The sequence below is a fragment of the Euprymna scolopes genome, chromosome 37, assembly GCF_053919585.1.
Source record: "Euprymna scolopes isolate OS-2025 chromosome 37, ASM5391958v1, whole genome shotgun sequence".
Lineage (NCBI taxonomy): Eukaryota > Metazoa > Mollusca > Cephalopoda > Sepiida > Sepiolidae > Euprymna > Euprymna scolopes.
Window position 1 is genome coordinate 32352979 of NC_136518.1, and position 18297 is coordinate 32371275.

The 18297-nt window shown below is 26.2% G+C and overlaps 1 protein-coding gene across 2 annotated transcripts in view; it reads left to right on the plus strand.

Moving 5' to 3' along the window:
* The window catches only part of LOC145261124 (cytochrome P450 3A11-like), a 273410-nt gene that overhangs the window by 200405 nt on the left and 54708 nt on the right, over positions 1-18297 (plus strand). For both annotated transcript variants that reach the window (XM_080119374.1, XM_080119375.1), the window contains exons 3-5: positions 1949-2001; positions 2105-2201; positions 3603-3725. In XM_080119374.1, coding sequence (XP_079975500.1) covers positions 1949-2001; positions 2105-2201; positions 3603-3725 — 273 coding nt within the window. The remainder of the gene's footprint in view (positions 1-1948; positions 2002-2104; positions 2202-3602; positions 3726-18297) is intronic.

Here is an 18297-nt window from a genome sequence, read left to right on the forward strand (position 1 = left end):
AAAGAAAATGAACAAATAAAAGCTAAATGTGAAACCCAGATAAACAAACTTCAAAAATAAGCTAAAGCAATAAACACGATGAAACGGAAGAGAAAGGATGAAAACATGAAAATTTGAATCGTAAGGACAGGCTAAACATGAAATATGAAGAACTAATACAGAAAATAGCAGCAAGAGAAAAAGATTAAGACGATACAAATGCAAATCAGCAAAACAATGAAAGTAATGAAAGCCAAGAAAGAAAAAAAAAAAACAAAGACAGAATAACCGGATCCGACAGAAAAAATGCTCTACTGCATCAAGATATGCAAAGAGCAACAGAAATGCTAAAAGATACGAAAGAAGAGTTACAATAAATCAAAGAATCGACAGAGATTGAAATCAGCAAGGACCCCGCTCCCCACAACCATAAAGAAAGCGGCAAACTGGCGAGCACCGGGTTACGATGGAATTCATACGTACTAGGTCCAAAACTTCACGACGCTACATGAAAGGCTAATTCGAAAAAATGAAAAGATGTATCCACGCAGTAGACGTGCCAGAATGGGTGACCAAAAGTAGAACCACACTAATCCAAAAGCACATAGAAAACGGAACAGCACTCAGCAACTACGGGCCTATAACTTGCTTACCAACAACGTGAAAAATGTTTTAAAAAATCTGCGAAAACAGATTTACCACTCCGTTAATAATCGTGAACTACTTCCTGAGGAACAGAAAGGATGCCGAAATGGAAGAAAGAGAAACGCATGATGTAATATATATAAACCAAATATCCTGGAGGAAGTAAAAAGTGATAAAAGAATATAGTCTACAAGAAAGCGTACGACAGAATCCCTCAATAATAAATAATAGAATTCTTGAAAATGAACAAAATACCAGATAACATTTTCAATCTAATTGAAAAAGCAATGAAAAAAATGGAGACTTGAACCGACAGCTAATGGACAATACATAACTTAAATCAAAATACAAAGAGGAATCTTCTAAAGAGAGTGCCTGCTCATCATAGCCATGATGCTCTTTAACGATATACTAAAGAAATGCCAAGTTGGATCCACATTTACTAATACAGACGAAATAATGAAGCACGTAATGTTTATGGGCGATCTGAAGCTTTTTGCAAGAAACAAAAAGGAGAGAGAGGTGCTAATAAACAAAAGCAAAATCTTCAGCCAAAATATCCGAATGGAATTTGGAAGAGTGTGCACTGCTAGTTCTGAGTATGGAAAAACCGAAGGCAATGGAACTACCCAAACAAACGGAGATGAAGGCACTAAGCAAACATGACAGCTAAAACTGTCTGGGAGTCTTGGGAGATATGAGAGATGAAATACATAAGAACAAAAATACTCGTAGAAACTTAACTATATAAAAGAAACCTAATTAAAGTTGTAAACATATATCCGGACCGTTCAGATGAAATGCAAATCCAGTACGAAAGAAGAACTGGGGTATCTCGACGAGAAGAACGGGAAAACATGCAACAGATGATGCTGACCAACTCTACGTTTTTCTAGTGTATGTGTAAATTCTGCGCTTTATTGCAGGTCGATATTTTTTTAATTTTGAAATTGTTATTAAACGGAGAGAAGTGAAATTTGGCACACTGAAAGAGCATAACAAGGTGCCTTATTCCCCTGATTTTTAAAAAATATTGACTTGCAATAAAGCAAGTGTTTATGAAAGTTGTAGTAGATTTTAGTGTGAACCTATTCAACTTCTTTCATGTGTGACTATTTAAAAATATCGAGCCAATCTAAATATTGAAATCGAAGAAAGCGATTTTACTGCCAACATAGACCAATATGTGCGAGAAATCAAAACTGAATAGATTCCTATATGCGCTTTTTGATACCGAATCTATCGACTGGTCAATTTTACTTAACATATAGGATAAATACATTTCAAACAAAACATATTAAATAATTTCTTTCTTTTGTTGTAGCCCACTGGAGCATTTGATCTGGAAACAGTTCAGAAATACGGAAAAGTTGCCGGGTATGACTTTTTTTTTTTTTACTTTGTTCAAATTTTATTTGGAGAGGAGGACTTCTTCTATGTTTTCATGGTTTCTTATCTACGTCTTTTTCTTCTCATCCAGTTATTATCTTGGAAATTTTCCTTCACTTTTAATCGCCGACCCCCAAATTCTGAAATGTATTTGCGTCAGAGAATTCGCAAATTTTACAAACAGATATGTAAGTAGTTTATTGTCTATTCTTCTATTTTTGTGTGTCGAATGGAAAAAGCTAAGTCATCTAATTAAGCTAAGTCAAATCAATTTATTTACTAAAATGCGTTTTATGAAAAAATGTTCTTTACATCTAATCCTATTTTTAAAATATTTTAATTACTATTGAATATAATTATTATATCATTTTGTGATATAGATGATGATTGTAAAATCTATTTTAAAATGTTTAAATCTATGTAGTTTTCACAACACACAAAAAACATAAAATGTTGATTAGTTATATTCATTCATCATAGTCGCATGGTACTAAGAATCTTTTAATTATTGAACATTTTTGAAATCATTTAAAATATCGTTCAACCTGCAAACTATCGTATACACAAACACGACGAAATTTAAAAGACAGTCTTATCAGAGGATCCTGGTGAATTTAAGCGAGATAGTATTGATTATTTCCTCTTATTGATGAATTGGACAATTACTCGGTTAGCATCGAAAAGTGGAATTCTAAACTTTGCGAAGATTTGAAGCTGTGAAGTCAACTTTCATATGAACTTATAACATTGTTCTTCTGAAACTCTGAGAATTCTAGTGCTTATTTCGTCAGTGGAATACTTAAATGGGGATATGTCATAAATAAACTGAAAATAAAATTTTTAAAAAATATCAATTTGTGTAAAATATCGATTTTTTTAAGTTTTGCTGCTGCTTTGTATGGTTCTGCATTAGAGAAATTTTAAATATGAATGAATTATTTTTTATGGAGTGCCTATTCATTTTTTATGTTTGTATATATGATGCTTGTATATATAATGCTTGTATATATAATGTTGGTATATATGATGTTTGTATATATGATGTTTGTATATATGATGTTTGTATATATGATGTTTGTATATATGATGTTTGTATATATGATGTTTGTATATATGATGTTTGTATATATGATGTTTGTATATATGATGTTTGTATCTATGATGTTTATATATATGATGTTTGTATATATGATGTTTGTATATATGATGTTTGTATATATGATGTTTGTATATATGATGTTTGTATATATGATGTTTGTATATATAATGTTTGTATATATAATGTTTTTATATATAATGTTTGTATATATAATGTTTTTATATATAATGTTTGTATATATAATGTTTGTATATATAATGTTTGTATATATAATGTTTGTATATATAATGTTTGTATATATAATGTTTTTATATATGATGTCCGTATGTATGTTGTGCTGTGTTTCTAAATCCATCTAAAAGTAAATCTAGTACGAAAGAAACAAATCAATTAGTCAATCAGGATTACTTGTCTGATTTTTTATTTCTTTTCATTATAGATGGAACAAGTTTTGCTTAATTTTATATTTCTATATTTTTTTTAATTGTAGAACCAATTCAGCATTCCCAGGAAGTCCATTTTCAGTTCATTTTTGACTTCAAGTAAAGATGATCATTGGAAATTTATGCGAAGTGTTTTGGCCCCGACATTTAGTTCCAGGCGAATGCGCGAGGTAAGTTTTGTCTTTTCCCCCTTTAGATTGTCATTGATTTTAGTTTATGAATCTAGTGATTGTGAATCCATTATTTAACATATAATAATATATCTCTTCTTGAGAATATTGAAACCATTTTTTATAGATTTAGTATTAAAGCATGATTATCGATCATTGTTTCCAAATAGAGAGATCTAACGGAGAAATCTATTGACATGCTTATTATTCTTGTATTTTCTTATTTGTTACAAACTTACTTTAATCATGTTTTATACCTTCTTTTTAATAATCGAGTGTTATTTTTCATTATTCATTCTTAATTTTCAGTTGCAAAAGTTTTACATTTTACTTAAAAAAATCAAAAACAGCGTTATAATATCATAAAATATAATATCATAATATATAATATCATAAAATATAATATAATAAAATATAATATCATAATATATATAATATAATATCATAATATATAATATATATAATATATATATAATATAATATATAATATATAATATATATAATATATAATATATATAATATCATAATATATAATATATATAATATCATAATATATAATATATATCATAATATATAATATATATAATATCATAATATATAATATATATAATATCATAATATATAATATATATATAATATCATAATATATAATATATATATAATATCATAATATATAATATATATATAATATCACATTATAACATATATATATAATATCATAATATAACATATATATATAATATCATAATATAACATATATATATAATATCATAATATAACATATATATATAATATCATAATATAACATATATATATAATATCATAATATAACATATATATATAATATCATAATATAACATATATATATATAATATCATAACATAACATATATATATATATAATATCATAACATAACATATATATATAATATCATAATATATATATAATATACTAATATATATAATATAATAATAATTGCCAATACTAAATGCTTATTTATGATTGGCAATCTTCAAGGGAAAATTTTAAAGTTTTTGAACAAAATTGCTTTCGTTTTACAATCTATATTACTAAAACTCTTATGTAAAACTGCTGCTTTATGTTCAGCAGTAGACCGAAAAAAGATGAATGAACGAAGTATAAACTTAGTACATTTATTAAAGCCATTTACAAGTAGGAAGCTGATTCAAAGTTGCTGGATGAGTGCAAAGGAGATCAATCTGCTTTCTATTAGTTTAAGTTTTAAAATGTAATGTGAGATGGCTTCCTAAATATTGAATAATTAATTCACACGAAACTTTAATTTTTAGTAAAAATGCGCCTGTTTTCAAATTATTTTTTAATTATTTGGATAAAACAGTTAACACAATGATTTGAATAAAACAGTAAACATAATTATTTGGATAAAACAGAAAACATAATTATTTGGATAAAACAGAAAACATATTTTTTGGATAAAACAGTAAACATATTTTTTGGATTAAAGAGTAAACATATTTTTTGGATTAAAGAGTAAACATATTTTTTGGATTAAAGAGTAACCATAACTATTTGGATAAAACAGTAAACATAATTATTTGGATAAAACAGTAAAAATAATTAATTGGATTAAACAGTAAACATAATTATTTTGATAAAAAAATAAACGTAACTATTTGCAAAAAACAGTAAACATAATTATTTGGATAAAAGAGTAAACACAATTATTTGAATTAAACAGTAAACGTAATTATTTGGATAAAACAGTAAAATTAATTATTTGGATAAAACAGTAAACATAACTATTTGGATTAAACAATAAACATAATTATTTGGATTAAACAGTAAACATAATTATTTGGATTAAACAATAAACATAATTATTTGGATTAAGCAGTAAACGTAATTATTTGGATAAAACAGTAAGCATAATTATTTGGATTAAACAGTAAACCTAATTATTTGGATAAAAGACTAAACATAACTATTTGGATTCAACAGTAAAAATAACTATTTGTATTAAACAGTAAACATAATTATTTGGATTAAACAGTAAACTTAACTATTTGGATAAAACAGTAAACATACTTTTTGACAAAACAGTAAACACAATTTTTTGATAAAACAGTAAACATAATTATTTGGATTAAACAGTAAACATAATTATTTGGATTAAACAGTAAACATAATTATTTGGATTAAACAGTAAACATAATTATCTGGATTAAACAGTAAACATAATTATTTGGATTAAACAGTAAACATAATTATTTGGATTAAACAGTAAACATAATTATTTGGATTAAACAGTAAACATAATTATTTGGATTTAACAGTAAACATAACTATTTGGATTAAACAGTGAACATATTTATTTGGATTAAACAGTAAACATAATTATTTTTATAAAACCGTAAACATAATTATTTGGATAAAACAGTAAACATAATTATTTGGATACAACAGTAAACATAATTATTTTGATTGAACAGTAAACCTAATTATTTTGATCAAACAGTAAACATAACTATTTGGATTCAACTGTAAACATAATTGTTTGGATAAAACAGTAAACATAACTATTTGGATTTAACAGTAAACATAATTAAATGGATTAAACAGTAAATATAATTATTTGGATAAAACAGTAAACATAATTATTTGGATTAAACAGTAAACATAATCATTTGGATTAAACAGTAAACATAATTATATGGATAAAACAGTAAACATAACTATTTGGAAAAAACAGTAAATTCAATTATTTGGATAAAACAGTAAACATAATTATTTGGATTAAACAGTAAACATAATTATTTGGATTAAACACTAAACATAATTATTTGGATAAAACAGTAAACATAAGTATTTGGATTCAACAGTAAACATAAATATTTGGATTCAACAGTAAACATAAATATTTAGATTCAACAGACAACATACTTTTTTGGATAAACCAGTAAACCTAACTACTTGGATTAAACAGTAAACATAATTATTTGGATTAAACAGTAAATATAATCATTTGGATTAAACACTAAACATAATTATTCGGATAAAAGAGTAAACATAATTATTTGGATTAAACAGTAAACATAATCATTTGGATTAAACAGTAAACATAATTATATGGATAAAACAGTAAACATAATTATTTGGATAAAAAAGTAAACATAACTATTTTGGACAAAACAGTAAACATAATTTTTTGGATAAAACAGTAAACATGATTTTTTGGATAAAACAGTAAACATAATTTTTTGGATAAAACAGTAAACATAACTATTTGGATAAAACAGTAAACATAATTATTTGGATTAAACAGTAAACATAATTATTTGGATTAAACAGTAAACATAATTATTTGGATTAAACAGCAAACATAATTATTTGGATTAAACAGTAAACATAATTATTTGGATAAAACAGTAAACATAATTATTTGGATAAAACAGTAAATATAATTATTTGGATTAAACAGTAAACATAATTATTTGGATTAAACAGTAAACATAATTATTTGGATTAAACAGTAAACATAATTATTTGGATAAAACGGTAAATATAATTATTTGGATTAAACAGTAAACATAATTATTTGGATAAAACAGTAAACATAATTATTTGGATAACACAGTAAACATAATTATTTGGATAAAACAGTAAATATTTTTTTTGGATAAAACAGTAAACATAATTATTTGGATTAAACAGTAAAGATAATTATTTGGATTAAACAGTAAACATAATTATTTGGATTAAACAGTAAACATAATTATTTGGATTAAACAGTAAACATAATTATTTGGATTAAACAATAAACATAACTATTTGGATTAAACAGTAAACATAACTATTTGGATTAAACAGTAAACATAACTATTTGGATTAAACAGTAAAAATAATTATTTGGGTTAAGCAGTAAACATAATTATTTGGTTTAAACAGTAAACATAATTATATGGATTAACAGTAAACATAATTATTTGGATAAAACAGTAAACATAATTTTTTTGGATAAAACAGTAAACATCATTATTTGGATAAAACAGTAAACATAATTATTTTGATTAAACAGTAAACATAACTATTTGGATAAAACAGTAAACAATTATTTGGATAAATAGTAAACATAACTATTTGGATAAAACAGTAAATATAATTATTTGGATTAAACAGTAAACATAATTATTTGGATACAACAGTAAAAATAATTATTTTGATTGAACAGTAAACCTAATTATTTTGATTAAACAGTAAACATAACTATTTGGATTCAACTGTAAACATAATTGTTTGGATAAAACAGTAAACATAACTATTTGGATTAAACAGTAAACATAACTATTTGGATAAAACAGTAAATTTAATTATTTGGATAAAACAGTAAACATAATTATTTGGATTAAACAGTAAACATAATTATTTGGATTAAACAGTAAACATAATTATTTGGATAAAACAGTAAACATAAGTATTTGGATTCAACACTAAACATAATTATTTTGATAAAACAGTAAACATAACGTTTTGGATAAAACAGTAAACATAATTATTTGGATAAAACAGTAAACATAATTATTTGGATAAAACAGTAAACATAATTTTTTGGATAAAACAATAAATATTTTTTTTTGGATAAAACAGTAAACATAATTATTTGGATTAAACAGTAAACATAATTATTTGGATTAAACAGTAAACATAATTATTTGGATTAAACAGTAAACATAATTATTTGGATAAAACAGTAAACATAATTATTTGGATAAAACAGTAAACAATTATTTGGATAACACAGTAAACATAATTATGTGGATTAAACAGTAAACATAATTATTTGGATTAAACAGTAAACATAATTATTTGGATTAAACAGTAAACATAATTATTTGGATAAAACAGTAAACATAATTATGTGGATTAAACAGTAAACATAATTATGTGGATTAAACAGTAAACATAATTATTTGGATTAAACAGTAAATATAATTATTTGGATAAAACAGTAAACATAATTATTTGGATTAAACAGTAAATATAATTATTTGGATAAAACAGTAAACATAATTTTTGGATAAAACAGTAAACATAATTTTTTGGATAAAACAGTAAACATAATTATTTGGATTTAACAGTAAACATAATTATATTGATAAAATAGTAAACATAACTATTTGGATAAAACAGTAAATATAATTATTTGGATAAAACAGTAAACATAATTATTTGGATAAAACCGTAAACATAATTATTTTGATAACCCAGTAAACATAATTATTTGGATAAAACAGTAAACATAACTATTTGGATTAAACAGTAAATATAATTATTTGGATTAAACAGTTAATATAATTATTTGGATGAAACAGTAAACATAATTATTTGGATAAAACAGTAAACATAATTATTTGGATAAAACAGTAAACATAATTATTTGGATAACACAGTAAACATAATTATTTGGATTAAACAGTAAACATAATTATTTGGATTACACAGGAAACATAATTATTTTGATAAAACAGTAAATATAATTATTTGGACTAAACAGTAAACATAATTATTTGGATTAAACAGTAAACATAATGTTTTGGATAAAACAGTAAACATAATTATTTGGATTAAACAGTAAATATAATTATTTGGATTAAACAGTAAATATAATTATTTGGATAAAACAGTAAACATAATTGTTTGGATTAAACAGTAAATATAATTTTTTGGATAAAACAGTAAACATAATTTTTTGGATAAAACAGTAAACATAATTATTTGGATTAAACAGTAAACATAATTATTTGGATTAAACAGTAAACATAACTATTTGTATAAAACAGTAAACATAATTTTTTATAAAACAGTAAACATAATTTTTTTGATAAAACAGTAAACATAATTATTTGGATTAAACAGTAAATATAATTATTTGGATAAAACAGTAAACATAATTATTTGGATTGAACAGTAAACCTAATTATTTTGATTAAACAGTAAACAGTATTATTTGGATGAAACAGTAAACATAATTATTTGGATTAAACAGTAAACATAATTATTTTGATAAAACAGTAAACATAATTGTTTGATAAAACAGTAAACATAATTATTTGGATAAAACAGTAAACATAATTATTTGGATAAAACAGTAAACAAAGTTAAATTATTTTCTTTTAAAACAAGTATAAAAAGAATAATTAAAAGAATCTCTTTTTATTGCAATATAGGCATAAATTTTCCGATTCTGATACTGAATTGAATACCATAAAAAGTTCCGATTTTTTCGAGTCCCGATTTTTTCGAGTCCCGATTCCGATTCCGCTGAATTGTTCCAATAGTGAGATCGAATTCTGCAAAGTGATTGGTGCCGTTAAGTATGATGAAGAAATCATCTGGGATTTGCAATAGATATTGGTGATTCCCTAGTTGAAACGAGTTGAAAAGTCAGTGCACAGTCGAATTAAACCATTGACTTTATTTGCAAACCTCTCCCCTACCATCATAAACCTGTTGCCAATCCTAAATATATCTCTACTGTTCAGTTTTTTGTGTCATTTCATTAACCATCACATTTTAACAATCTTCTGGTGCTTTTGTTCCCATCATCTAAATTACAACCTTAATCCTCCTTTGTCTACCTCGATAAACCTACTTCCTTTTCTTTTATTATATTTTCTCTGCTTCCTGACACTCAAGGACGCCGATTGTATCACAGCCGAATAGGATGCCCATTGAGTTATACTGCAACGTAGTAATGGTTAGATTTTCTGTCGTGAGAAAGATTGCTGCCAGGATTTTTGTATTTGTTTTGCTTTGTGGGTTTTATATACTGTGTGTTGATTTGTATCCGATTTATACTCTAGGCGATTGCATCTGTGTGCTTTGAATAGATAGTGCCAAATAAAATGCTAGCTGTAATCAATTGCAGAACTGATAGATGTTGAAGTCAGTGGAGTGGAATGATGTTGTCCTTAAATTGTCTTAACCGTTGATGATATCGATTGTTTCACGATACTTGAAGAATTCTTTAGAGTTACAAGCCATTCGACTGTTGTAATAGTATATGAAAATTTTGTTATATTTTCCGCAAAATCCATCTGCGAATATTCACCCCTTTCGCTGATCTCAGGCCAGGCACAACAATGAAACATTTTAATTGAACATTCATGGCGGAAGTAATTTTTAAACGCTCAAATTCTTTGTTTACCATGCCTGCGTTAGGGTCAGAATCGGTCAAATCGCACGTTCGTGTGTTCAGATAACTGAAACCCATATTTCTTATTTGTTAGACATTTGTTTCGTCATCTTCTGGATTTTTACCACCACTTTTAACTAACAGTGCATGCGCTTCGTCACTTAGTGTGTACGCTTTCTTTTAACTGAAAGCGTTGTCATTCTACAGTTGTCCTACTCTACGTTTTAAGTAGGCACCGCCAAAACTGGGGGGGGGGGCAGGCAAGTACTTTTTGACGGACCGTCTTTTTAAAAATCTACCAAAAATCAGGTAATTATCCAATCAATACGATATTTTCAGCGATTATTAAGAGAAGAATGAACTTTATAACAGTGTACTTATTTTTCATAAACGGTATTTATATATATATATATATATATATATATATATATATATATATATTTGCTTACAACCCCCTTGTTTTGAGGGGGTTCCAAATATGCTTAAAATAATCATCTGAAACTGAACAAAACATATGTTGTTGTAAGGGACAGGATTATAGATTTAAAAAAAACCTGTTTGCATACCTTATTTTGACGTCTTTATATCAGAACTTCGATTGTGTTTAAGTATCCCGCTTTTGAGTTTTGAAGTGTGAAATTCGGTGAATATGTTAAATAAAATAATTAATTTAAGTTAAGCAAAACAAAAAAAAATTAATATTTATACGAAAAAGGCCATTTTAAAATCTTTGATAAATAAATTAACAATTTTTTTTAGCGAGCCGAATAATGCATGACCATTATTAAACAGGGCATGCTTTGAAGAATCGATACAAAAAAATTCGATAAATATTGTGCCCTTTGTGTTAAAAATATCATCATTTTTTCGATCCCGTTTCAAAACGTTTGCCGCCTTTCGACTACGGTGGACCAAACGCGCTGAAATTATTTTTTTTAATTCTGCTTTAAATTGCCCCCCTCCCCAATTTGGGGAGCCTGGCCCCCACACACATACACATTAAAAACCAACCTCATACAAATGGTCACCCATCTGGTACTGGCCAGCCTCAGCGTTAATAACACATTGAAATTTTCGTCACTGAAAAATATTTTCTTTTGGCCTGTTTGGTCTTCCATAGTTTGCTTTTTATTAAGTACAAACGTAAACATTGTCTAGATCGACGCGAAGTAACTGGTTGCCTATATGAATAAGTGGAATTATTTGAAATCCAGGTACTTATATTATAATATTTTTGCATCACCCTAAATCTTAGTTAGACAACAAATAAATTAATTAATTATTTCAAAAACCTTTTTTTTTTTTAAATATTTATGTACGTTTTTGTACAAGACAAAAAATGTCAATTAACTTTTTGGGAAAATTTAACATTTAAAATTTAATTAAAAATAGTAGAAAAAGTTTTACATTATTCTGTTTTCTATATGATAAAATTCAGGGTTTTATCTTTCCGGAAAAAAATGTTACTCAGAAATAATGGATTTTAATAAATGTAATTTCGTTTTAAAAAAACAACAACTTGATTTTTCGGCCATTTTTGGCGGTGTCTAGTTTTAAGTTTATATATTACTGCTATGGATACCTTCGTCTCTTGAATGCTAAAGGGGAGATAACTCTGTATTTTCAAGAAATGCAAGAAAGATAATTATTATGTATTATGTATTATATGTTTTTTTCAAGCTGACGAGAGAAAATGAAAACGGCGTACTAAAATAATTGTTTAGCACAATTATCGTTTGTTTTTTTCACGTTATTGCAAAACGCATTGTTTGGGACGCGACCATCTTTTTATTTTACATAGGAGTCACCACTTATCCAGGCTCGGAGGCCACTCGAGGATAAGGGTTAATCCATGTACAGTAATCAATGGGATAATATCGTAGTAATCGTTAGTAATGGAGATTTGATAAATTGGATTACGAAAGGGGGCGTTTTGTCAGGAATTTGTTTATGTTGGACTTGAAGACAACCAAGTTGTAGTCAGGTGGGAAACAGGCAAACGGAAGAGAGTTCCAGAGGCGTCCGCGTGCACTTCTAAGAAAGAAGCTTTGATCATGGAATCTACGTTTTGATTCAGGCACAGATAAAGAGTGGGGAAAATTATTGACAGTGGTTTCAGCTAGACGGTTTTTTTTCATGAGAGATTGGCAAGGGGGAGCACAGATTGGAGCTCAGATGAGCACTTGCTATAGAAATAACGATAAAACAAAGACAGGCTCGCAACGTCTCTTCTGTGGAAGAGAGGTTGTAGGGAAGAGAAAAGGGCATGCCCCACTAAGCTATGAAGTCTATGTTGTACTCTGTTAAGGCAGGATAAGCTGTTTTTAATTAATTATATAATAATTATTCACATAAATATTTATTCATGTAAATAATTATACTGCAACGCAGTAATGGTTAGATTTTGAGTTGTGAGAAAGATTGCTGCCAGCAATTGTATTTATATAATTTTTATGAATAGTTATGTGAATAAATTGTAAACTGTTAAAATTTTAGTCACTAAAACGTTGACATTTTAAAATTAATAGAATTTTTCATGCTTTATGCAATTCATAAATTTATATTCGAGTTTTAATTTTCTTTAAATTTAATTTTATTAGATAAAGAAATTAATTTAAAAATAAACTGAAAGCAAGATATAATTTTTCTTTTAAAAGTTTTGTTTAGAATTATAATTTTTAATTTACTAATCCAGTTTTTTATCCGGTGGGGCATTAGAATACGCCGACTGCCCCCCCCCCCTGCAGAGGGTAAGAGTCCCTCAATGGGGGTCCTGGATAAGACCTTAAACTATATCCAGTGGTGAGGCCCCAGCTTGTGGGCTTTGGGGAGTGTGGAGCCACCCTTTAATTACCATTTCTCCCAGGTCCACTCTGACCCGGAGTGGTTGTACCTGTTAGGGTCCCAACTATGGGTTAAATAGAAACCGACGCGAAAACAACAAATATATTCTATTAAAAAAATTTTCTTCCGAATCTTTGGATTCGGCATTAAATAACCTGAAAAGGGTTGATATGCCGTAAAACAACCAACCAACCAGTTTTTTTATCTTTGAATGTCATGTATAAATTTCGGTGCTAATGCAGAGAGTGATCCACGCTATTTTTTAAATCGTATTTCCACGTTTAATTAAAGTTTTATGATATGTTTTTTTATTCAATTGTAAGGTTAAAGTACAGAATATGTACAAAACATCCCCTCCCCATGTTAAGAATGGCTTTTTAAATAATAACTTTAATTAATTCAGCACGGATCACTCTCTGCATGAGTACCGAAATTTCTTCTACAATAGTAAAAGACTCTGATGACACAAATTTCGCAAATCAGAAAAACTCACCTTGAATATATTTCTTGATTCAATTGTGTTGCAGTAAATACTGAGTTTTAGCTGGTGGATACCTCGTTTGTTGGCAGGAAGTCACGTCGGGTTGGATTCACGATTAATCCTATCGCAAGAAAATTGAAAATTTCAATAAAGTTCATGGCGGGAAGGATTCTTCCTTTTCACAATTTTTCAAAACAGGGAAAATAATTCAAGATCTCATTTAAGGGAATGTTTTCATAGACACGTGAATAACACGTATTTACATAACAAAATTTAAACTGGAACTGAATTTGGCACGTAAATCTGCGCCTGTGTAAATAAATTTTCGAGTAAGACTCAACTCTTATCAGCCTTTCCTATGGAACATCCGGAAGTGCTTCCGTCAATACGAATTTCAGCAGTCAACTTTTATTTCATACATTTTTAAATACAAAACAAAATACATGTTTTGATCTTAAAAATGTAACTTCAGGTTTTGTTTTGAACAAGAATTTATGAACGGTTATACGATTGTTTTGATGAACGAAGGAAACACTTTTCATTATCAATTTCCAAGAAGTCCTTCTGAAGAAGGACTTCTTGTGTATAATTATCTAGAGACGTTTTCGCTTTAATCGCATTTTTCAATATCCATATTTTATCGAAAAATTGAAAGTATTAATCACATTAAGAGCAAAGTCAAGACACCTGATTTAATATTATTTTAAGTCAATGATCTTTTTGATTTTTATATAACAAATAATTCTATTCCGCACTATTGTTTTATTTCCTTCATAAATGTTTAGAATTTGTGTCGACTTTTTCCTAGAGAAACCAACTTGATTTTTCTAATTTACAAGTGAAAAAGAAAATCGAGTTCTTTATATTCGTTTCTTAAAATATACGTAAACTTTTTTTTTAATCAGCAATATGTCATTGTTTCCTGTTTACTTAATGTTATGACCAGAAAGTTTTATTTTTTTTATTTTTGAGAGGACTGAGCTCCAGATTTCCCATCATCTGTAAAAACCTAAACAACTAATTTGAACACCGCTAAAATGGTAAACAAAGGGGAGAGAAAATACGTAAAGACAAAATTCCCGAGTAAAGTTTTAGAAGAAAATTATTTATCTCTACTCTTTTTCTCCCTTACTCCTTCTCTCTCTCTCTCTCTCTCTCTCTCTCTTTCTCTCTGTCTCTCAAAATATCTGATTAATTTCTATTTAAGTCACCAAAATATTAACAACAATCTAATCTTTTGGTGTCTGTTAAAAGGAAAATAAATTATTTCCTTTATCTTCTGTTATACGTTATGTTCATTTTACGTGAAATTTATTTATGAAACTGATTCCTCATTTTCAATTCTAAAAAATCTTTTCTTTTTTGTTTTCTAGCCTGTTTACACAGAAAATGCAGAATCTCATTTATATTTTGGTTAAAATTAATTTATAATCAGTGCATTAAATACATTATTTCTAAGGTGCAAATAAAATATTCACGTTTGAGTATTATTGTAGAATAACACTCTTAACTACCCCCCCCCCAACAATGGGATTCTACATTTTTAGGTAATTACATGAGACTACCCTGAAAAACTGGCGGAAGCAAAAATAGCAAAATTATTTAGAATTTAGAGAAGGAGTATGGCATTTTTTAAATTTAGATTAGTAGCATAAAAAATTACATAAAATGATCCTTCATTTCTGAGCCATCCTAGTATCTGAAAGGCAATAAACCATGTTCTTTTTTTACTTTTTGCCATGGGAGATAAATTCCCGATATTATTTTGGGGGTAGAGTTCTACTTTTTAAACAATCACGTGTGGTTTTGAGACTTATTTAGTTTGACTTAGGATTAGTAGTAAAAAAAAGCAAAAGTATCTCTCACATAGTTACCAGTGTATTTTTCTCGTCGCTTTCACCGAAACTCTTTAATATTCCTCAGTGTTTTGGTGAGGATCAAAAACCGATTGATTGTCTTTGTAAAACGTTGTTATACTTACATGTCACACACGCAAACTCTGCCTTTGGAGAAGGAGATGATATAATGTAATGATTTATTGCTTTTAGTTTTGCAAGATATGTTACAGTTTTTCTAGTTATGGTTATGTATTTTTTAGTTATGGTTATGTATTTTGTAGTTATGGTTATGTATTTTTTAGTTATGGTTATGTATTTTCTAGTTATGGCTATGTATTTTTTAGTTATGATTATGTATTTTTAGTTATGGTTATGTATTTTTTAGTTATGATTATGTATTTTCTAGTTATGGTTATGTATTTTTTAGTTATGGTTATGTATTTTCTAGTAATGGTTATGTATTTTTTAGTTATGGTTATGTATTTTTTAGTTATGGTTATGCATTTTTTTAGTTATGGTTATGTATTTTTTAGTTATGATTATGTATTTTCTAGTAATGGTTATGTATTTTTTAGTTATGGTTATGTATTTTTTAGTTATGGTTATGCGTTTTTTAGTTATGATTATGTATTTTTTAGTTATGATTATGTATTTTTTAGTTATGATTATGTATTTTTTAGTTATGGTTATGCATTTTTTAGTTATGATTATGTATTTTTTAGTTATGGTTATGTATTTTTTAGTTATGGTTAAGTATTTTTTAGTTATGATTATGTATTTTTTAGTTATGATTATGTATTTTTTAGTTATGATTATGTATTTTTTAGTTATGGTTATGTATTTTTTAGTTATCGTTATGTATTTTTTAGTAATGGTTATGCATTTTTTAGTTATGATTATGCATTTTTTAGTTGTGATTATGTATTTTTTAGTTATGGTAAAGCATTTTTTAGTTATGGTTATGCATTTTTTAGTTATGGTTATGTATTTTTTAGTTATGGTTATGTATTTTTTAGTTATGATTATGTATTTTTTAGTTATGATTATGTATCTTTTAGTTATGGTTATGTATTTTTTAGTTATGGATATGTATTTTTTAGTTATGATTATGTATTTTTTAGTTATGGTTATGTATTTTTTAGTTATGGTTATGTATTTTTTAGTTATGGTTATGTATTTTTTAGTTATGGTTATGTATTTTTTAGTTATGGTTATGTATTTTTTAGTTATGGTTATGTATTTTTTAGTTATGGTTATGTATTTTTTAGTTATGATTATGTATTTTTTAGTTATGATTATGTATTTTTTAGTTATGGTTATGTATTTTTTAGTTATGGTTATGTATTTTTTAGTTATGATTATGTATTTTTTAGTTATGATTATGTATTTTTTAATTATGATTATGTATTTTTTAGTTATGGTTATGTATTTTTAGTTATGGTTATGCATTTTCTAGTTATGGTTATGTATTTTTTAGTTATGGTTATGTATTTTTTAGTTATGGTTATGTTTTTTTTAGTTATGGTTATGTATTTTTTAGTTATGGTTATGTATTTTTTGGTTATGATTATGTATTTTTTAGTTATGGTTATGTATTTTTTAGTTATGGTTATGTATTTTTTAGTTATGATTATGTATTTTTTAGTTATGATTATGTATTTTTTAGTTATGGTTATGTATTTTTTAGTTATGGTTATGTATTTTTTAGTTATGATTATGTATTTTTTAGTTATGATTATGTATTTTTTAATTATGATTATGTATTTTTTAGTTATGGTTATGTATTTTTAGTTATGGTTATGTATTTTCTAGTTATGGTTATGTATTTTTTAGTTATGGTTATGTATTTTTTAGTTATGGTTATGTTTTTTTTAGTTATGGTTATGTATTTTTTAGTTATGGTTATGTATTTTTTGGTTATGATTATGTATTTTTTAGTTATGGTTATGTATTTTTTAGTTATGGTTATGTATTTTTTAGTTATGATTATGTATTTTTTAGTTATGATTATGTATTTTTTAGTTATGGTTATGTATTTTTTAGTTATGGTTATGTATTTTTTAGTTATGATTATGTATTTTTTAGTTATGATTATGTATTTTTTAATTATGATTATGTATTTTTTAGTTATGGTTATGTATTTTTAGTTATGGTTATGTATTTTCTAGTTATGGTTATGTATTTTTTAGTTATGGTTATGTATTTTTTAGTTATGGTTATGTTTTTTTTAGTTAT